Source organism: Ixodes scapularis, unplaced genomic scaffold (assembly GCF_016920785.2).
Source record: "Ixodes scapularis isolate PalLabHiFi unplaced genomic scaffold, ASM1692078v2 PGA_scaffold10__122_contigs__length_95168666, whole genome shotgun sequence".
Taxonomy (NCBI): domain Eukaryota; kingdom Metazoa; phylum Arthropoda; class Arachnida; order Ixodida; family Ixodidae; genus Ixodes; species Ixodes scapularis.
The window spans coordinates 64,856,599-64,878,799 of NW_024609836.1; the positions used below are offsets into that span (position 1 = coordinate 64,856,599).

At 45.2% G+C, this 22,201-nt stretch overlaps 1 protein-coding gene across 1 annotated transcript in view; it reads right to left on the minus strand.

Annotated features, from left to right (window-relative positions):
• The window catches only part of LOC8024882, a 36,170-nt gene that overhangs the window by 5,964 nt on the left and 8,005 nt on the right, over window positions 1-22,201 (minus strand). Inside the window, exons 2-3 of the mRNA XM_029991169.3 lie at window positions 11,737-12,162; window positions 9,032-9,253 (exon numbers count right to left, since the gene is read on the minus strand). Of these exons, the coding sequence (XP_029847029.3) occupies window positions 9,032-9,253; window positions 11,737-12,015 (501 nt within the window). The 5' untranslated portion in view covers window positions 12,016-12,162. The remainder of the gene's footprint in view (window positions 1-9,031; window positions 9,254-11,736; window positions 12,163-22,201) is intronic.

The following is a 22,201-nucleotide window of genomic DNA, read 5'->3' on the forward strand; positions in this document are numbered from 1 at the left end:
TTTGTTTAATGTGCACATCATCGAACGGAACATGAAGTCCGAAATATCCCATGACTTCGCCATGTACGGGCGTGTTTTCAAACTCGTTGTAAGGAAGACTGACTTGATGTAAGCTCTGCATGTTGTGTTGTGCTTCAAAACGTCGCACCGTGTCTCTTTTGGTGGCCGATTTTGACTCAGGCAGCGCTTCATCTCCTCAGCCTGCCAGTGTCCAGTGTTAGCGTTGAGAGGGCATTCTGGAAGCTCAGGGTAATATTAACAGGAAAGAAAGAGCTCGGATCAACGAGGAGAACCTGGAAAAGTACATGTGTGTGTGTACTATAATACGATCACGTAATCCTGATATACAGAAGGTGAAGTTCCATGTCTTTTCGGCATAGGCTTCGTATCTGACTTGTTTGTACTTGTGTTTTTTTTTTTTTTTCTTGTTTCTTTTACAGTTGCACACATTTGCCAAATAAAGTGTCCATTTATTGTTCAGTGTAGCTGTGCCGTTATTCTTTGAGTGATCACAAATATCAGAGCTATAGTCAGTTACAGGTTAAGAAGGTAGCGGCAAATGCTCCTCAAAGGGAATCGGATATCCCTCCGCCACCTCCGCATCCAATAGCGTCCCACCGTTTCCGTGACGTCGCGGCCAACGCGTGAGGAAGGTCTTGCCTTTCTGTACATATTTGCTTTATCTTTCGACTTTGACTTAGCATTGTGGAAGCCACGAGAGGGAGATTAGAGTTCTCCCCCACCGACGGAAACAAATACGACTTTCGGGGATTAGCTTCCCCCCCGATGGATACAAAGGCTGCTTTCAGGGGCTCGGTTCCCTCTCTGATGAATACAAAGGTCGCTTTCTTAAAAAGTGGGATCGGAGACAAGTGGGAATCCATTGAAGCGGAACAAGGAGCGTTTCCAGTGAACTCTTCTTTCGACTGCGGAGAGATTTGAAACGGGCGCATCACACTTGTGGGAGGAGCTTCTCCTACCTTCTTGACTTGTAACCGACTATAGAAGGATCATCGGATCCGGTGTCCGTCGGTGTTTATTTTAAATTCACCGAAAAAAGCCGATGGAGTCTTATGGGCATAAATATACCCCGAAAAAAACCGAAAATTGAATTTTAAAATAAACACCGAAAAAAGTACGCCGAATTTTGAAAAATAGAAACGGAAAACGCGGAACCCTATATATAGTGTATTTAAGCCTTTTGTTATATATTTCAGGAAACAACTAAATAAGTTCATAAGTTCATTTAAGTTCTATTATCGCTCACTTGGCTCTGTGGCTCCTATTCGCCTAACTCAGAGCACTGTGGAAAGCTGGAGCTTGGAAGTCACTACAAATACACACCCGCACTAAAAGCTCAAGGTCGCGATGCACTCTGCGATTGACTGGACGAGCCGGTAATACTATGCACAAAAAAGTCGACGAACGCCATTAGGTGACGAACGCCAAAAGTCGACGAACGCCTTTACATGTGGCCCGCGGGGCTGCTGTGGATTTCGCTTTTATGGTAAATGACATACCTCGATCGAAAAGTCCTACCCGTATGTCGGCAACAAGCGATTTCTTCGAAGAAGCCTAAGACATTCTTGGGATGGGTTAAGTGTTGAGTTCGGCAAATGACAGCTTGTGCTACTACGTGGTGAATATTCACGGTTCCCTTCCTTCCCGTTTTTGTGTTTGAGTGGTTGTTCTGCAGTGCCCGTGTCGACATACATTTAGGATTACATCTTTCAAGCCAGGTATTTTCAACTTAAGTGTGCGGCAGCCTACTCGGTGACAATTGACCGTTCTTCTACGGGTACTGTTACGGATTACCTCTAGAATTAGGCAGTGTGTATCTCCTGGCAACCGGGAGAGTAATTTCCCCGAAATTCTACCGGCAGTCGCCTGTCATTAGCAGTCTAATATCACGTGACAACTGCAGGTAGAATACTGACTTTCTTGTTCTTCCTGCGTATTGTGAAAACACGTTTCATGGACACCTTTTTGTGGGTACACGTTTCAGGGACACAGATTTCGTCAAGAATACGTTTCATCGACACTACTTACGCGAATTGCACGCTGTAGGGCAATTTCGTCGCGCGTGTATTCCTGAGCCGCGTGCTCACCGACCCAGCCCACCCGCTCACGCCACTTGGCGAGTCTGCAGCAACTATTTAAAAAATAAAAAAGGTATTTTGAGTTGTTTATGAAACATCGCATGTTGATGAAACGATATGTTAATGAAGCGTCGGCCGATGAACTGACTGCAGCACTAATAAGTGGCGATTGCCATTAGAATTTCGAGGTAAAACTTCTGCCGCCTGCCGGGAGACTAGACACTACCCAGGAATTACCTTTGGTTCTTGTTTGCTCTACAATCTTCTCAGTTGTATAACAGCTTATTAGTACCTCTTCACATATTACTGATTGCTTAGTTTGTACTTGTCTACAGAGTAGGCCGTGTGTAATAAACTTTTAGGAGATTTGAAAAAAAAAAAATCTCTTGTGTCCGTTTATTTACATTTTCGCAAACACCTGGGCGAGTGCATATTGCTAATTGGTCCATTTCCTTTGCTCGGCCATACAAAGAATTTTCTATAGCCGACCATAGGTCATTTTTGTATGGGTGCCCATGAAGCTTCGTTTCCACCTAATAATTACGGCACGAGCGTTTATTTTTTGGAAGTGAATATTTTGCCGGCAGCCGGCACAATAAGCCGTGGGAAAATGTCGGCAGTTGTCCACCATTGGGTCTTCTATAAAGTGAATTGTGAAAGCGAAAATCTAAAGCTGTAGAGTAGCTCAGGGGAAAGGTGTCCGCTTCAGACGCAGCGGACCCAGGATTTGATCAAGAGAGATCCAAAGGAAAACATTTGCCAAGTTTACATGCCGCGGCGGCGAAACATTGCTGAACCCCATTGCAGCCCCTTTCCGGTGCTGAACCACATGGTATGGAACTCCCTTTCCGGGGCTGCAATGAGGGACAGAGGGGTTGGTACGCCGGCAGGCCGCCGCGAAGCGGCGTGTACGGGTGGGCCAAGTGGGTTCATATTTTTCTAATGAGCAGCCGCAGACTGTCGCCGCAAAGCGGCGTGAACGCAGCCAGGCCAGGGGGGGGGGGGGGGGGGGGGGGGGTTAACACGCTTCCCAGTAATACACGCGCCGTCCGAAACTGCCGGCATTTTTTTCCATCGGGCGATTGTGCCGGCTGCCGGCAAAATAGTCCAACCCTCATTTTTACTAAGAAAATCATCCCATGAACCGTTCAAAATAATCTCAAAGGTATAGCATTACTGAAGAAAGAAATCAACATAAGGTGTTTATCGAGGATATCCGTCTCTGTGGAAACGCAGAGCTTAGAAGTAGTGATCGGGTTAGGACAGAACGAGCGGGTTGGTATATGGATAATTAAACTTAAGGAAGAAAACGAGAAGGGACGTCGTCCCTTCTTGTTTTCTTCCTCAAGTTTAATGATCGGGTTAGTGTGCTGTTTTATCGATATTTGTATGTGCTGTTATGTGCATGCACACAATGTAGATGTTCAGCTGGTATGCGTAATGTATCTACATATGTGTATAATAAAGGTGCCCGAAGCGTAATGGTGGCGTGAGCAGATCAAAATATTTTTTGTAGCACATAAATTGGGCGGTATCTAGCGCCAACACTCCAAGTAGTGTATAGATATACATGCGATATCCGGCGGGTTCTCAGACAACACTGCCAGTACTCGATTGACATACGCGATGTCCGGCGGATACTCAGCCGACTCGTTAAGTGCTCTGTAGATATACGGGTGACATCCGGCGGGTACTGGATTGACACCCGATGTCCGGCGGATGCTGAGCCGACGCTGCTAGTGCTGTATAGATATACGCGATGTCCGGCGGGTACACAGCCGACGCTGGCAGTACTCTAGTGATATTGTGCTGGTACTACTCCACTTTTATAACTACATTGTCTAAACATTATGTGGATGGGGAGAACCTCATATTCGGAGTATTTTCCAACAATATTGTGTAGATACTCGCTGAATATTCTTGCGCCGCTTGGGATTGTTGAATGACTTTATGATTTGACGGTTGAATCATTTTCACACGCCTTGTCAAACGTAGTTGCTAAAACGACCAATCCTTGGAAAACAATTGGAACACGTATTCATTACCAAAGTATTGTAATAACGTCGCTATGAATTGTATTTAGCCGTATGAACTCTGCGCTCTAATTATTGAGCTGTTTTTGTTTTAATCTGCCACACAACCACACGAGGCTGTAGTTTTGCATGTCTTCCGCGTCTAGGAACGCAACTTCCCACACGAATAAAGCCGTATTCAAAACCGATCGCCACATTTTAATAATAACATTGGTAACTCTATATGTAGTGTATCAGGCACACTTGCAAATCTCCGCGTCGAACGGTTACCACATCGGACGGGCAGTAGCCACACTCATAATGGCTGACTTTTAGTCTGGACATCACGGCGGAACAAGACAAATAGAGCTTCTTAACTAATTCGGGCAACCAAACCCCTCTCCATCTCATTTTGCACAACAAAACGCAAACGTATTGTTATTAGTTTTGCAAAATTTAAGCGGTCGAAAAATAGCCTGAGCGACGCAGTATCCTTCGAGATGGCGTCGGGGGCTAGTTACCTTTCTGTGCAACAAATGATGCTCTTTTATCTAAAGGGCCTATTTAGCAAAATATTCGTTTCTCTATGTCCAATATGCAGCAAGTGCAGACAATCGACTAACCCCCAAAGGACATGCAAACTGTGTCTCAATATTTGCTTGAACCATTTTTTCCGGGTTTGCGCTTGGGGCCATTTTTTGAGGGCACATTTTGATCGGGACCATTCTGTCCGAGACCATTTTGTCCGGGACAATTCGATCCGGGACGATTTTGTCCGGATCCCAACGCGGCCAGATCACATTACGAAATGTTACCTTCACATGAAGCAGGGAACTGTCTACAGTTCCGTGTTTCGTGTTACCTGTTCTATAGTATGTTTCCTTGCATTCAAATATTCAATGTTTCACCCAGAAATATGACATAATTAATCATCACACCACTCGACATCGAGGCAGCACGCATGGGCAGTGTCGGAATTTGTACCGAGCAAAACGCGGAAAACATTTGTGTCTTCACATTGAAGGCAACAATTATCACAAACAACCGTGGAATGCAAACGGAACGGTCGCCTGGCATTGTTGCCGTTACACTTCATTAGGACGTGCGGCTTCGAGCTTGACTGAAGAAGACAACGTGAAAAGCACATCACGTAAATTGCTATATTCGATTTGTCTTTGACGGTCTGTTTAGACATTATAGAAACCGCTGCTATTCGCTTTCGTTCCTTACATTCTCTTGCCAGCACCACTTGGCACAAGCTTTCTTGTAGTTAAAGTGTCATTTCAACATTTACGCTCCCTTATAGACGACCATAACCATGCACCAAACGAGGCTTGTAAAGGACCAGCTGCGCGTATCGCTGAAAAAGACGTCCAGCCCGCCCGTGCCGTTTAACGAGGAACTTCTCCGAACCTGTTCTACAGTATGTGTTCAAATTATTACATCTATCGCGTCTACGAAGCATTACGCAAAGGTAACCAAACCAAATCACTAAATTTGTTGTAGGTGCCAGTTGAAGTCGCAGCAGAAGTACCCACGTGTGCCAGCCTGAAGGATGCTATGGGCAATGCGCTCAGCGCGGCCACAGCCTTTCTTCATCAGCAACTCAACTCTGCAACTCAACGACACCCACAAAAAGACAGAAAGCGCAGATCCGTTCCTGATCACCGTCGACCGCAGTGATCCCTCGTCCTGCATTCTTACCCTCGCAACACGAGATGGAGGAGAGCGGCTGTCGTCAGTCAAAATTATTTTTGCGGACTTCTTTCTTTGCTGTACCCTACATTTATGACCGACTTGTAACTCTGCATGTTGTAACTGACGGCGTGCGTACAGTGCAGCCGTTTACGTGTTGTTGTCGGGTCGGTCGCGACAAATCTATGTCCGTGCGTTTGAAGGGCTCTAAGCTGCATTCACATCGGCTGGAATTGTTTTCGCGACGCCTGACATTTTCACGGCGGATTTTGAGCAGGCGCTTATGGGTGGTCTGCGCGCCGTGTTTCCTCAAGCTGCTCATCGCGTGTGGAACTTTCGTTTTACGCAAAGAGTGGGGGCTTCCGTACAGAGGGCTGGGTTCTAACGCGTATAGTGCTCGATTACTTTGACGCTACTTGGATGAGTGGCATTTCTTAACTTGAACATTGGAACCACCATGAAAACAAGGAACCCAGTACCAACAACCGCATCGAAAGCATCAAAGGCACGTCGGGAAGAGCGCACCCGAACCCCTTCGCGTTCATTGATTTAATCAAGAGAGATAAGGCCCAAACAAAAGTAATCTTGCTTTAACGGGGCACTCACACACCCAAGGTAGTATCTGTTTTTGTTGTCAAAAACAACGAAAGTTGTAGTCACAGACAATATTAAAATTAAAAAAGTTGTTTCCACGCGCGCGCGCGCGCGCTTTTTTTATTATGGCGTTTTTCTCTCTCGCTCCTAACCTCCTCGTTTCTCTATATTTGCGACGTAATCGATTATGAAATTTAGAAGCTTTGTAAGCGACATTTCAATAATATTTACTAGCAGTATTCGTAAAACATTTTTTAACGCAATTGCGAGCACATTACTGCCCTTCTTTTTAAAATACCGAAAATCAAAGTCCGGGCCCCGGGGTGATGCCGCCTCCTGGCTTTTTTATCCTTCCTCGGAAAACATGGAGGCTTTCGACGCAGGTAGTACTGAGGATGATCGGTGAGTCGGGGAATCAGACAAAGTTCTTTTTTTTTTCAGGTGCTTGACGACCTCTCAGACTTCGGAAAGGAAATCGTCAAACGGTCAAAACAACTGTGTTTAGGGTGACCACCCGTCCCGCAACTCGGCGGGACTGTCCCGCATTGAGGGCTCGCGTCCCGCGTCCCGCAAGAAATATCAAAATGTTCAAAATATCCCGCATTTCACATTGTCGTAGCACTCACTACGTAAATTATGGCGCTTCTGAAGGGCGGGCCACGGGGTAGCGCGGAGGTCATTAATAAACGTGTGAATCTTAATGGTGTGCCATTTTCCATACAAGCACTGCGGAAAGCGACCATCGTTCTTGCAGGAGACGGACGTGCATGTGCCGTTGCGCCTCTCCGCTTGATGGCAAAATATTGCGAGCGAAAATTGCTCTTCTAAAGTTGAAAAATAACTATTGTAATTATTTGCAAATCATACTGTGCAATGCGAAAGGGTTGTTCTGGAAAGCTTTTTTTTTTTTTTTTTTGGTGAGGACGGCTACACAAGGCAAAAACCTGCAACTCACAAAGGTGGAAAAAGCAACACAAGGTTCTAATTTTATGCAAGAGCATGTTAGTATAAGAGTAAGTATCGTCAGGAAACAAAATGCCGTAAAAGATTTACTGTTTCTTATTTCCCTTTCATGCATTGGGGTCTGCTGCAGTCGATTTTTATGTTTTAGACTTAGACACACTAATGTCTAAGTTGTATGTCTTAGACATACAACTTATTCTTTCAACTTAGACATACAACCGTAATAAAATATTTGTCATTACAATTACACACAAAATGTATCAATGTGACGGAAAAATAATTTTAGCTTAATTGCCGCCACACAGGATATCGGGGTGTGCGTGATGGTGAATTTTTTTAATACATTTACCTTGAGTGGGGAAAATACCGTCCTCCTCTTCCTCTCTCCCCTCCCCCCCCCCCCCCCCCCCCCCCGCCCTCCCCCCCGGGTCAGGGTGTCCCGCATTTCGCCTGCAGGAAGATGGTCACCCTAACTGTGTTTGGTGTCTGTGTACCGTAGTTTCGGTTGTGACTCCGCCGGGACAGCCTTCCACTCAGAACCGCTGGGACATAGCTCCTCTCGTCGCTCACAAAAGTCCACTGCGCATTCTATTCGACCATATATTGTTCAAAGGAATTTTAGATCGCTGAAAGAGCCTTAAAAGAACTTCAAACTCGAAAGTGAAACGTCGTCTGCTCACAGCGATGGGCGGCACGCACGGAGCGGTTGATCGCGGGACGCGGACGAACGCGATGCTGAGGCGTGAGAGAAATTCGAGTTGCAGGACGACTCAATCTTTGACGTCACTGCACTGGCGTGGAACACGCGGGAACTTCAAATTCGGTTTCTGGAAATTATTATTATTTTTTTTACTTCTCAAATACTGAGTTCCCAAGTTTCGAATTTTGAGGGTAATGTCCAGGCATCGGTTTCAATCGTTTCGGATAATAAAGGAAAAATGATTTTGACCTTTCAGTGTTCCTTTAAGTGGGAAACGGGGGAGCCGTACGTGCGCAAGGCCGCAAGTGCCCGAATAAAGACAGTAAACTGGCGGAGCTTGGAGAACATTTCAAAAGGGGCGTCATGTTCCTTTTTCAATCCCTGAACTAGGCCCAAGTTTTTCTAGACTGTCAGCATTGTTGGGCGATTTAGCTGGACAAACAAGTGTGTGGAAAGAGTTACAGCTGATCCGTTGTACTAATTTATGATGTCAGAGTACAAAAACCGAGATGTTTGTCGGAAACAGACGAAATATCTTCCTTCGAATGTTGTGAAATGTTTTAAACCAAAGGAAAAAAAGGAGAGAGGGAGGGGGGGGGGGGGTAGGTTAGACATTCTACGACTCTCAGTGCGTACCTGTGCGCATAAGATATATCTAATGGTATTTTAGGGTTCGAACCTTATGAGAAGGTTCAAACCGGGAGGACCAAATGAGAATGGTACGAAATGCTCACGGTCCAAGTGCGAATGGGGCGTTTTCAGATAACGGGCAAAATGAGAATGGGCCCAGTTGCGAAACAAACGATTCGGATCTTAAGATAAGGTTCAAACGAGGAGGACCAAATGAGAATGGGACGAAAAGATAAGGTCCAAGTGCGAATGGAACGTTTCGAGGTACACCACTTTTGATGACGCGGTGAACGCACGAGCCGTAGACGCGCTCTGCACCGTAGGCAAGTGTCACCCACCGATGTGTTGAACCGTGACGGGCAGCTGAAGTAGTCTTCCTGCATGTCCGGTAGAAAGACGAACGGCGGTGCATTGGGCACCGTGCTCAGTGATCCGGCGATCACCAGTCCCGCCACTCCCACGCCCAGTGAGCTCAGCGCAGACGGAAGGTTCACGTCGGTGTACAGGTCCACAAGCAGCCACAATCCGCGCCACTGTGTGATCACGGCGACGCCCATCACCTACGGAGAGTAACGAAGAGACACATTCACATTCTTTTAATACATATACTTTTTTTTTTATTTGTCGTTTTAACCAGCCCTTTTTTTTTTCTTTTTTTTTTTCTGAGGAATTCATAGAAATACCTACAGGATAAAAACACTCCGGCACGCGGGAACCAATGCAATTCCAAAAATATATACAAACTACGGAGGAAAAAAACAACAACAGAGAAACTATTATGTTCCTGCAATATTTAATAGCTTGCCTAAAGACACCCTAAGCCTGTCGCCTAAGAGGCAGATGTATAAAAATAAAAGAGTGGTGTTGTTTGTTGATTTAAAGTTCTGAACAATGAGGTATTAAATGCGTAAAAACTTAGTGTTTTCTATCGAGTTCTTGTCATTATCTGTTTAAATTCGCAATTTTTGTTTTTGCAACCATTGAATGATTGTTATTGTCGAAGTGGGTGTTATCTAACAAGCGAATTATCTATTTGGGCGCGAATTTCGTTGTTGACTATGTTTTTTTTAATATTTCTTTCGTGTCTTACTTACATTTAACCATCATTTGTGTCTGCATGATAAAAATGTCTGTACTGTCATGTCCTGCATGAAAGCGTGCCCACGCTTAAGCAGGTAGGATTGTATCAGAGTTTTTTTTTTTTTTCGGTAATCAAATAAACTTATCTTATCTTACCGTGAGCCGCTCGAGCAAGACTAAATTGTGGGAAGCCATCTTATACTGGAACATGGAGCGCGTTCCAAAATTTACTCGATCACACTCCAGAGCCTTTGTACTTTTGCGTTCAAAAACCTCTTCGCATCCTGCGTGAATCTATCCGTGTTATCACGTTATCTGACCTGCGGGAGCGGCTCGGATCTGTGCATGTAAGATTCGGGAAGACAGTCGTGGTAGCTAGCATTTGGTGCAACAAGGAATTCAACTGCGCATGCACGTTTTGCGCTTAATTAAACCTTCTTTTGCACGTATCGTAAATTCAGAGGGACATAGTTACCTCATTGAGTTCGTGCTTACGGCGTATTTCTCCACAGTCAATGCCGGACTTAAAAAGCGTTTCAGGGCTATTCTAAGCCGGTTAGAACAGAAATTTCAGTCCTTCGTAAGACCAGAAGGCACAATAGTGTGGGGATCAAATTCGTTGGACTTCAGTGTTTCACTTTCACCGTCTGGGTTGTGTCCGAAACACATTGGAAGTATTGATGGATGACCAGATAGTCCAACATTTGCGAGTTCGTTTTTATACCTGACATGACGTTACTCGTACTTCAGGCTCGATTTTTATTACAATTTTAATTGTATATAACATTAGCAGAGTTTATTTGCCAGTTATGTTCTATTTAAAATGGTTAAGAGCCTCCAATATACCCGTTGCAGTTTTCTCGTCGTCTCAATCTACCCCGTGTCCCAATTAGCGGCCATGCTCTTTAAATCGACCGCAAAAATCGGTTTCTTAACCTATCGCGTTCCGATTTTGTACAGCGTTGGCCACCAGGTGGTGCATTCTTTCTATAAAATTCGCAAAGAGCGAGCTTACCTGAGGAAAAGGTAAAGAAAGAAAAAGGCTTAACTCCTATGGAAACGCAGCGAAGCCACCGGTCTTCAAACCATAGGGCTGTTTGAAGACCGGTGGCTTCTCTGCATTTCCATAGGAGTTAAGCCTTTTTCTTTTTTTATCTTTTCCTTAGGTAAGTTAGCTCTTTGCTAATTCCATAGAAAAAAATTGCACCAGTTGTGGCAAACGCTGTACAAAATCGGAACGCGATAGGTTAAGAAACCGATTTTCGCGGTCGATTTGAAGAGCCTGGCCGCTCTTTGGGACACGCAGTAGGTCGCTTTGACACTCACCATATGTTTCCGTGCATAACTTCACAAGTCGTTTTCTGCCTACGAACGTCTTTATTACTGTGCTACCATGCCCTGTGGGTTTAACGTTGCGTGTAATTGCTTTTTGGGCAGAAAACATTTAAAAAATAATGTTTGTTTTTTTCTAATTGTTTAGCAGAGCACAATTAGGGGATCAAAGGCATCCTTACAAAAACCACATGCACTTATACGGTCCATATCCTGTAATACCGTATAAAAAACATATAACACATTATATGAATTTTTTCAACGAATGACGTACGGACCATTTGACGTTTGGCCATGGCTGTCTACCATACTTTACCTTTCACGATAACACTTTTTTTTCACTGTCTTCAATAAATTTTCAATTATCAATCTCTTAATTGAATATTAATGGCGCACAGCACAGAAAATATATTCTGTGTATATACTTGCCGTTTATGAGATCCACTAAAATTTCTATAGTCGGCTGATAAAACTGCTTGATTTTCAGATAGGGGTGCTTTCTATGGTATTATGGGATGTTGTTGTATGGGTACAGATCACTCCTTTTTTTTCAGAAGAGATATCTGGACGTGCCCCAGAATCATGTACAACGCTGAAGCATTCTTTCATATCTTGATTCAATGTTACTCGCCTGGGTGTAAGTTCTTGAGACAACCATGAAGAGATGTGGGTTACTCTTTCCGAGGACATCAAGAGACTCTTGCATCAAATGAAACCACAGCATGAGCAGCTGGCCGCAGATGAACGTGACCCAGCCGCTGACTATAGGACTCTCGGGGAGCACCAGAGCATCTAGAAGCATCCAGAGGCCGCGCCAGTAGACGACCACCAGAGGTGTCACCACCAGGATGCTCAGGAGGTGGTCGAGGAGGACCAGGGCACTCCGGACCGACACGAACTTCACGGACATGGCTGCTGGCGAGTGTTCCGCGACGGCGACCGGACGACAGCGGAACCACAGTGACTAGTTGTCACCTAGACACGTCCGGACCGACGGGGCCTTGAACGTTGACGCGAGAGTTCATGCTCGTTAAAACCGATGTACCAAGGACATGTCCTAGAAGGGAAGAGACGAAGTATACCATCAGGTTTTTCGGGTACATTTTTGTATTGCATAGGTTAGACAGTGGAGAATATAATAAAATGCGATCTCATTCTCATCTTGTTCTATCTTCCTGTAGTCGCTGGTAACCGAAGAAATTTAGAGTTTGGCTTATTACGCTTCTTACTTCCAATTCTTTCTTCGACATCCCTATCGACAAATGTCACAATCTCATCGGCTGCAAAGCAATAATAATATTCTCAGGACTCGCCACACGTTTCGTTTCCTGAGCTCTCATCGACTGTTTCTTGCCTCGCGAGTCGACGGCGGCTTAATGCAAAGGCACAGCGCCTGTGTCAAACTTCCGTAGACTTGAGATTCACAAACCGGTGAAACAATATGCAGGTTTAGGAACAACGAGATTTGCTGAAGACTGTTGATGTCGCCTAAAAAGCGAATTTTTTCGTACGCGTCGTGGGACTAGGATATGTTAGAGGCGTTTTGGTCGTGCATTAACAGTCATTTCAGACGGCCAAGAAATTAGAGGCAAAAGTTGGACAGTTGCGGGTTTATCACTCCCGTACCTTCTCTGCACATCACGAAAGGTTTATCGGAGCTGTTCTCCGCGCTGGATGTTTCCGGCACTTTCCCTATACTCCGCGTCACTAGTTCCGTGCAATGCAGGCGAAGGCAACGCCAAGTGAGGAGAGATGGGGCGAGGACTATGAAGGCGAGACGGGAGAGGAGGGCAATGGAGAAAGGGAGAGCACTAGGAACGTTAGGGAGGAGATGAGGTTTCTCTTCTCCTCCCCAGCCTTCCTAGTGCTTGCCCTTTTTCTCCTCGCTTGGCGTTGCCTTCTCCTGTACTGCACATAACTAGTGACACGGGGTACACTATAGAAGTTTTTGAACCATATGTTTCTGTTTGAATCATACGTTTTCGTTTTATCCGAATACAGTTCGAAGCTTGAGATGTTGGACTATTTCTGCTAGTTGGCCCTTTTGTATTGGCACACATGTCGTGAGCTTGTGACGCGAAGAAGGAACCAACAAAAATTTGTCGTTTTGAGAAGCTCGTCCTTTGTCCACATTCGCACACCCCTACCTCGGGTTTGAAAGTGTAGATGCTGTTCAAGGTAGGGTTTGGTGTCACTCGTTCGAAGGCGCCAGGGCTCGTGCATACGCCCATTCCCCCATCGCCAGCGTCTCGTTCCCCGAAGTGGAGGCGGGAGACGAAGTAACAGGAAGGAAAAAGTAGTTGATCTATATGGCTATAAGTAGTGGTGAGGCCCGAGAGAAACGCGTCCACTGTCCCAGGTAAGAAAGGTCGGACGTGCGAAAAGAGTGCGGGTTGCACGCCAACTGTTTCGACGTTTATCTTGGTCGTTGTCCGCAGAGGAATTCAAGGTCGATGTGAAGAATGCCTACAAACTATTCTCCTTCTACTATATTACACGTTCATGTGTACCCCCTTTTTTCACAAGGTTTGTTCACAGACGCGTTGCAATATTTTTTACTGCGAACTAGATATAGCAGCCGCTTTACTGGTATGGGCGATTTTCATCACGTGTTTTTGAACCTCATTCACGGCTTCGTTTTTAGACCGCGAGGCGCTGTGAATATCTTACTCGCTCGAGAAGGCTCACGGCGAGCGAACTTGCCACCACGGCTTTCTGTTCTAGCCGCTAGGTACTATCGATATCGCTGAAGTAGCCATTACATACAATGAATAAACTTTGGACTATGAATTCATGTTAAAGTCTGTGACAGCCCGAGAACGTAACAGAAGCTCCGGTTCCAACGTGCAATCGTTGCCCTCTGCCGAGCTTTGGGTGCGCGTGTGACGAAGCTCTATCAAGGGCAGGTAACTCGTGCTGAATTTTTAACCAGTCACCGAGAGAAAAGGTTATTTATCTCGTGTCACCCCCTGAAGTCGGACTTTGCTGAACACGGATCGTAACCGTAACAAGAAACATTAAAGGGGCCATTGACAGCAAGCTGTTGTCGGTACACTGTTTTGCCTTATAATTATTTTTAAAAAAATAGTTAGCTTTCCTCGGCGTAGCTGATTAACAACCGGCGGTGGTAACAAACACTTATGTAGGTCAACAAGGCCCACCAATGGATCTCATATTTTACTCTTTTCTATCAATGCCTGTGCTATGATTTGATCTTGAATGGATATTTTGTTTGAGCAGCGTAATGTGGGCACTTGAACCCCCACTTTGTGTATACACGGATATTCCACCTTGTGTCTTCTTGGCGCCGCGACAGATATGCAGGCACAACGTGCTTAATGAAGTTGAGCTGAATCTCACCTGTCACATCATTCTTCCCGCGTTTCTTGGTAACAAAAAAGGGCAGAAGTGGCCGAAGTTAAAAAGTTTCGATGCACGACATGATTTCGAGTACATTTAGTGTTTGCTTCATTTGTATCGACGAATGTTCATTTTTTATGGTGTGGTCTGACATTTTAAACATTAGGCACACCTAGTTTTTGAAACCCCGGTTAACTCGTACTTTTTAGGAAACTCCTAATCTAAAATAATTCGTCCATTCCAAAGCAGAACTAATGTGCTTCACTTTTCAGTCTTTTTCTATAACGAAAAATGGGTGAAACCTTCTTCACAAAGAACTGATTATCTCAAACTCCCTCGGCATTTCTTCATAACCTGCAACACCTGTATAACTGATTCTTGTGTTTTCTCGTCAGCGTTGCGCGAAACATATTTAAACGTTTTTGTTAAGCAAACGTATTTATATTTTTTGTCCGTTTCGAACTACGCGTGTTATTGCTTCAGAATGATGCATGCTATATTTAATAATCTAACTCTTTGTGCGTGTTTTTAAGCCCATTGCTTTATCCTATGACCTATAAGATAAAAAAAACTCTTGGAATGATTTCAAAGCCACACTCACACTCCTGATAGATGGTACAAAAGGCAGTCCGCAGACATTGTCTGTGTTTGTTTCATGTATGAGGTCCCATTGGTCACATAAGAACTGTCTACAGAGATGTTCAAAGTTTACGTGAACAAAACATTCTTGAGGCGTACGTATCCGCAGATAATTCTTCATCATGTCTGCAACGAGCACTGTATCGTTTGTATGACTTAGGAGCGTCGTGACTGAAGGGTCAAGGGTAGTTAGACATACACGCGTAAACGATTAAACCAAGGTGGGTCCTCTGTAAGCGGAGTTGCCGTGTGTTTTTTTTTTTTTACGCGAGCTGGCTCACATCCGTTAGTCGCGCATCCTGTCCCAGATCACGCAGGCGACACTTTCCTGTCGACAACGAGACCTCTAAATCTTGGCGTTTGACGACAACAGCTCGGGCTGTATAAGATAACGCGAAGGCAATTTAGTGCAGGGCCTCAGCTGCAACGTGCAGTTGCCCTATAGACGCGGAGTTCGGTCACGTCGGCGGCTTACCACCGATAGAGCGCGTTTTGATGTCCTCCGGCTTTGTTGACTCCGAGGGCAGCGAAACGGACCTGCTGGACCATGGGTGCTAAAGCACCGTGCTTGGGTGCGTTTGAACGCGCCCAAGTACGTTCCCGTTTGCGGTTTTGATTTCGGAGAGCGTGTTGTTCCCGCGTGTACTTGCGGCGTTCGGAGCAATTTTAACTTGTAGCGATAAAATGCGAAGGTTTTCACCATGTACTTAAGACTATTGGTTCTGCACGCTAGAGTATTTAATCAAATTGTTCTTGCAGGCCCCACACCGGTCGAAGTGTCCGCCTCACCGTACGGTATATTTCGACGGGGCAATCCGCTACAACTCGATTGAGGCCCGTGCGTCCGATCCTTATTCGGAAGTAACACATCAACTCAATCCTCTGACGTCACGACACCGCCGTGGCGCTGCTGTCGCCATTGCACATGCGCAGTACACTCCATCTCGAGCTAGTCCGGTTCCTGCTCGTACCTGGTGCGGGAAAATGCGGGATTGCTCATCGTGAGAATGAGAACTGCCGGCCTCCAGCACGAGCTCCACGCCTTCCGTCGTGCTCTGGCTCCACGCGCGCGCACGAGGTGCAAGAAATGCCGAAGCGTTGTCGAAAGTATGCGGAGCGCAAGTTTGTCTGCTTCTTGAGCAGGGGATGTGGTGACGTCAGAACGCCGAGCTCTGATTGGTTCTGATAGAAAGATAGTGGGTAGACCTCAAGGCAGCTTGCTTTGAAGTCTACCCACTATCCTTCAATCAGCTAGCCAATCAGAGCTCGCCGTTCGGACGTCACCACATCCCCTGTAAAAGAAGCAGACAAACTTGCGCTCCTAGGATGCTCGCGCTGGACGCGGGAACACTGAAGCACGCGCCTGCTGTTTTGACCTTGTCGGTGACTATAGACCTTTGCATAGCTTACCACCCGGGTGAAAAACGCTGAGTCACTGAGCTGTAGACGCATGCTCAGAGTGCCTACCACAGCCCAGCAGGCAAATATGACAGCGAGCAGAAGGCGATTTTTGCAAACGTCTATAGGGTATTCTGTCCTTATGGTGGGATGCTGTCTCTGAGCGCCTACCTCGTTGCAGGTTATTCGAGTGAAAGTTATAGACATGACAACTTGCTAGGCCTCGTTATCAGTGGCCCTCCGCTGCCTCCGCGTGACCTCGTTTCACGCTGTCTATATACGCTTTTATTGCATTAGTGGATTAGATACAGCCATAAACGGCAACGGATATTACATCTACCAGGCTTTTGACTTGTCCGGGCCGAAGAAGCTAAAGTGTAGTCAGCTGAAATTAATTTTTTTTGTTGTTGTAAATTTTCTAAATGTAGTTTTCCCGTCTTGCACTGAGTTTCCCTTCATCCTGTAGAGGACAGTGCCATAATGCATGCATCTAAGGTACGATAATCTGACCAGGCAAATCTTTGTCATCATCTTCACCTGCGCTTTTATACGTGTATATGGAGTTAAACTTCTTTGCACAGCATAAAGAACATAACGCACGCTTTAAGATACGGGCCTTTTGTTCTTAATTGAAAGAGAAAGTGTAGGCTGTTAAACAAGAGCCAAAGAGCTTTAGAGGGACTGTAAAGCTCAATAGAAGAACAAGCGTCAAGTGCATCAGAACAATGAATGAAATAATGCGTTAGAAAGTAGTTTTATGCATGACAGCATTAAAACGACGCAAATTACTCGTAGATAGTAAAAATTAACGCTATAGCGAACCTTTTTCACTAAGAATCGCTTCTTTTTAAAGGTTCATCAATCAAGAATGGGCGAATAGTACAGATATGTCGTTTTTTTGTTTTTGTTTTTTGTTCTTTATGCCAATGCCCGACACTGTAACCACACAATACATATACGTCTGTTGGGGTTTTTTTTCAGTTGAAACATTAATTGGAAAGTAATTAATACAGATTAGCGGAGGCAATACTCGTTGTTGTTCGCTTCGTTTAGATTGTGCGGACGAATGAAAGTCAAAGCTCGCGTTAATGGAAATGAACCGTAAGCAGACGGCAGTAGCGCGTGTACATTAATTTACAAGACTTGAGTAGCACAAAGCAGTACAAAATGGAAACAAACTGTTCATCCTTTAGATGCCATCTTAGGTATGCGTCTTTCCAGTACTCATCAGCCTGGAGACAAATGTTGAGCGACCGGGGTACATGGACGCATGCGCGGAATCCTATATATCCTGCAGAAGAAAGCTATACTGCGCACGCTCAAAAGGACTTCCACAGTCTAGTAGACAAAGAAGACAGCGCGCAGAAGGCGATAATTGAGAATGGTCTATAGGCGAGGTGATTGCTATCACTTACGGTAAGGCGATACAGCCTCGAAGCATTCTTGGTACAAGCTCGTTCCCAGGCAGTGTTTCTCAGCGGCCTTCGTGCTAATGCCTGGTCGCGATTTCCCGCCCAGCAAAGCACGTCCGGCTTGGCGTCTCCTAGGCCGGCTCGGGATGTTAACAGTGATAGCGGTCGTCATAAAACAGGAAAAGACATAGGGCAACAGACTTCTCGTCGCTAGAGGTTGTTTCTGATGTCGGTCTGGACATCGTAGCTCGATGCTTTCCTTTTCTTCTGTTTCTTTTTTTTTTTTTTTTTTTTCTACGTAGGCAACGTTTTGTTGCCTTCGGATTCAAGGTGCACATGAAGAGTCTCTTGACTTCGTCTTTTTAGAGCGTATATATAGACCTTTTCCGCAAGGGCGCCGCCATCTTGAATTGTCGTCACTTCCAGTATGGGCGACGAAAAAAAAGTAAAACGTTTGAACCTGTAACTAGTAAAAAAATAGAGGCGAGTCAAAACGAGAATGTGTGACGGTTAGGCTTATATCCTAAATGTCTTCTATTGGCGTGGCGACGGCAAAGTTACGTTTTCGCCCATACTGGAAGTGACGTCAATTCAAGATGGCGGCGCCCTTGTGGAAAAGGTCTATAGATTGAAGTTTTAATTGGTCGCTTATCAGTAGGGTTCCTTTTTCTTTTTTCGAAGTTTATTTTTCTTCAAATTGGTGGGGTGTTCACAGATGCGGGGTTTTTAGGTGTTCATTTTTGGTGTTTTCGGTGTCAATTTTCAGCATCTATTTTTGGCGTTTGTCGGGGCTTATTACGGAGAAAATAGGACACGTGAAAGGGATCCCAAAAAATCCAGGGCACACGGACGTGACCCAAAATAATTTGAAAACGTCCCAGTACCGATAAGGAAAGCGAATAAAGGAATAATATTTAAAGGGCAACTCCGCTTCATTTTTGTTCTTGAAAAAACAATGCAGACCTCGTCAGTGTCAGCTAGAAAGGCCACACGTCATGTATAAGGACGTAGTTCTGTCTAAATGTCTCTTTAACGGTCCGGCCAACTCTGCAACTCGCCAAGTTGCCGAAATCGGCTGACTCGGGCGGGCGAATTGAGGCGCAACCAACAGCGCAGTCAAGGCTACAGCGTGGATGTAGCCAACATTGAGCTAAACATCATCACCATTGCCCCCTTTTGCTTGTTTTTACTTTTCCGGGCAAGCGTGGCAGGTGACGTGAGCAACGTTTCCTCTCGGCGCGTCTGCGCAGCGCGCTTCTTGGGAGCCGTCCGGCCGCCCCGCCCAGAGCAGCGTAGTCTGACAACCAGGGGATGACTACTTCCGTCCGCCATTTTGGGGCTCTGACTCATAGGAACTCTATGAGATTTCTCAGGAATAAAGAAGACAAAGAAGTAACGCCATTTTGTGTTATCGCAAAATCCGCTGGTTCTAGCGGGAAACAAGCTCCGCCCATTGGCCAAACTCTCTGTATAATCGGCTCCGGCCCCGCCGTAATCCCGCTGTTTCCGCTGTCGTTCGCGTCCCAACCGCCGTCATCATCTCACCGTTTGTGATGATTTCCTCTCTGAGTTTCGTCCATACTACGGACACTACGCGCGCAGACTTATGCCGCAGTTGTGCAGACGTCGTTGAATGTCGTAGAAACCAAAACGTGGTGAAGAGTGCGATGCTGAAGACACTTACGTCTGGCACACGCCTGTCCCAATCCCGCCCGTTGTTGCGTAGCGGGTCACGTGACATTTCGTAGCACGTTATAGCCATATTCTTGGTGGCTCGAGGCCAATGTTTGCCGGATGGAGTCGAAGTTTCGGTTTCGATTTCTGCTCGTGTTTAAAATTAGATTTAAAAAAAGAAGGAAAAAAAAAATATATATATATATATACAGGGTGTTTTTTTTTATTCTTACATATTTGTTTAAAAAAATCCGTGAAAGCTACACTAATGCGGTTTGTGCAGGTGGGTTATACGACCAGGCGGACATTATGTGGGTGACTAGTCTTTGCGATACGTCGGTTAATTAATTAAAATTCGTTAATTAACTTTTTAATTAGCAGAAATAGACATATAGTTTCAATTAGAAACTTGTAGAGCATCATTGAAAACCACTAAATCTTCTGTTTCTGGAAGGATATAACGCCGGGGAAGCATTTTACGGCCTTCTGTAAAAACGCTCCATTTGGATGCGTTTCTAGATTTCGGTTTCTTATCGGAGCGCATCACCGCGCCCGCGGTCCTGCTCCCCAGTGGCTGAGACGCGCAACACACGTGCGCCGTACTTCCCTCCATTCTACGAAGGAGGCGAGGAGGTGGCTTCGCGCCGCGACCACCGGGGAGCAGGATCGCGGGCGCGTAGATGCGCTCCGATAAGAAACCGAAATCTAGAAACGCATCCAAATGGAGCGTTTTTACAGAAGGCCGTAAAATGCTGCCCTGGCGTTATATCCTGCTAAAAATAGTTGATTTAGGGGTTTTCGATGATGCTCAGCAAGTTTCTAATTGAAACCATATGTTTATTAAAGGTAATTAAAAAGTTAATTAACGAATTTTAATTAATTAGCCGACTTATTACAAATATTAGCCGCCCACATAATGTCCGCCTGGTCGTATAGCCCACGTGCACAAACCGCATTAGTGTAGCTTTCACGGTTTTTTTTAAACAAATCTGTAAGAATTAAAAAAAACACCCTGTATATATATATATATATATATATATATATATATATACAGGGTGTTTTTTTATATATATATATATATATATATATATATATATATATATATATACCATTTTCGTGAAGCAAATGACTCTCTGTCTTTTACTAGGGCTTTTTAATGCGAAATGACTCATCATCCCGAAATCTCCAGAATTAAGCGGAGTTGCCCTTTAGAAAGAAAAAAGCAGCTTCCCGGACAGTTTAGTGGACGCACTGTTCCGGATTAACACAGGATAAAATGAGAGATTCAGCTTTTCTTCTCATGAACCTTGGGTTTTTCCTCATTCGGGGACAGCTTCAATTCGGGGTTTTTCTTCTTTTCTTGCATTCTCCGAGTTTAATAAAACCGTATCGGTGGTTAATTTTCGAATTTTTATTGTTATTTGACGAAAACAAAGAACCCTACCTAAAAGTTATACCCTTGCCAAATTTGTTTTCAAGCCCACGATGAAGGAATGATGCGTAAACTATTAAGAAACATACCGGTTAGACGGATGGCGTGTTTTAGGTCGTCTTAAGCTGGTCACAAGCAGTCGTAAGGCCACAGTCATATGCAAATGTGTGAACCACACCCTATGATATGCTGAGTCTTAAATCCTCCAGGGTACTCTTGAACCTTAATTATACCCGGAGGTAAACGGCGACGCTACGCCACGCAGCACAAACTCACGCAGCAACCCCCCCCCCCCCCCCCCCCTCGCTTCCTATCTTGAAAAAAAAAAAGTTACTCAAAAATTTCCGTCATTTAGCGACTTTAGAGCTGACTTTGTGTAAAAAGATTACGGGAAATAAACGCTGACGCTACACTTCTATATAATTCCTGCGTCGATTTGTACTTACGCCCTAAATGTCAGATGTCGTCTCTGAGCCTGGGAGCATCTTCAATGTTTTCTGTCACCAGGAGGCCGCCATTAGTATGGTATAGATGCCGTTCACGTGACTGTGACAGTGATAGCGATCAAAGTGGCCCGGCTAAATTTCAAGGACGGTTCATGTACGGCGATGAGAGCACGGACGAGTGCGAAGCAACCATAAAAGGAAAAAAGCACGTCCATTCTTGCCTGTGCGCTAACTTTCCTGCAACACACTGCACCTAAAAATCAAGTTAGCGACGCGACACACCGGACCAAGTGAACACGCGAAACGTCATGCTCAGTGTCACATCGCAACGGTCGTTTTTTTCAGCACTCGCCATTGTCACTGTCCGCGTGCGCAGCGGAGAAAGTATAGAAGCACAGGATTTGTTGAAAAGTGTGTGTTCCTCTGCCGCGTATTGTGTCAATACAGACCGGGCAATTAAGTTTGGTTCGGATGGGTAGCGCTGTCTTATGCGGAATTTTCGAAACTCTGAACACCTCTCCAAACAGGAAACTTCAGAAATCGTAAGGCGATACGACTCCGTCAGAAATCGTGGAAGTTAAGCTCCCGCAGTCCGATGTCTGTTTGAAGTGAACACTACCTAGCAAACATTACGATTTTCCTCCTCGCTTTTTCCATTTATCGGTGACCTCGGTGATCGTCAAACTTGACGTCACACTCCACCTGCCAATGCTGTCCAACCGCTCTGCCGGGCAC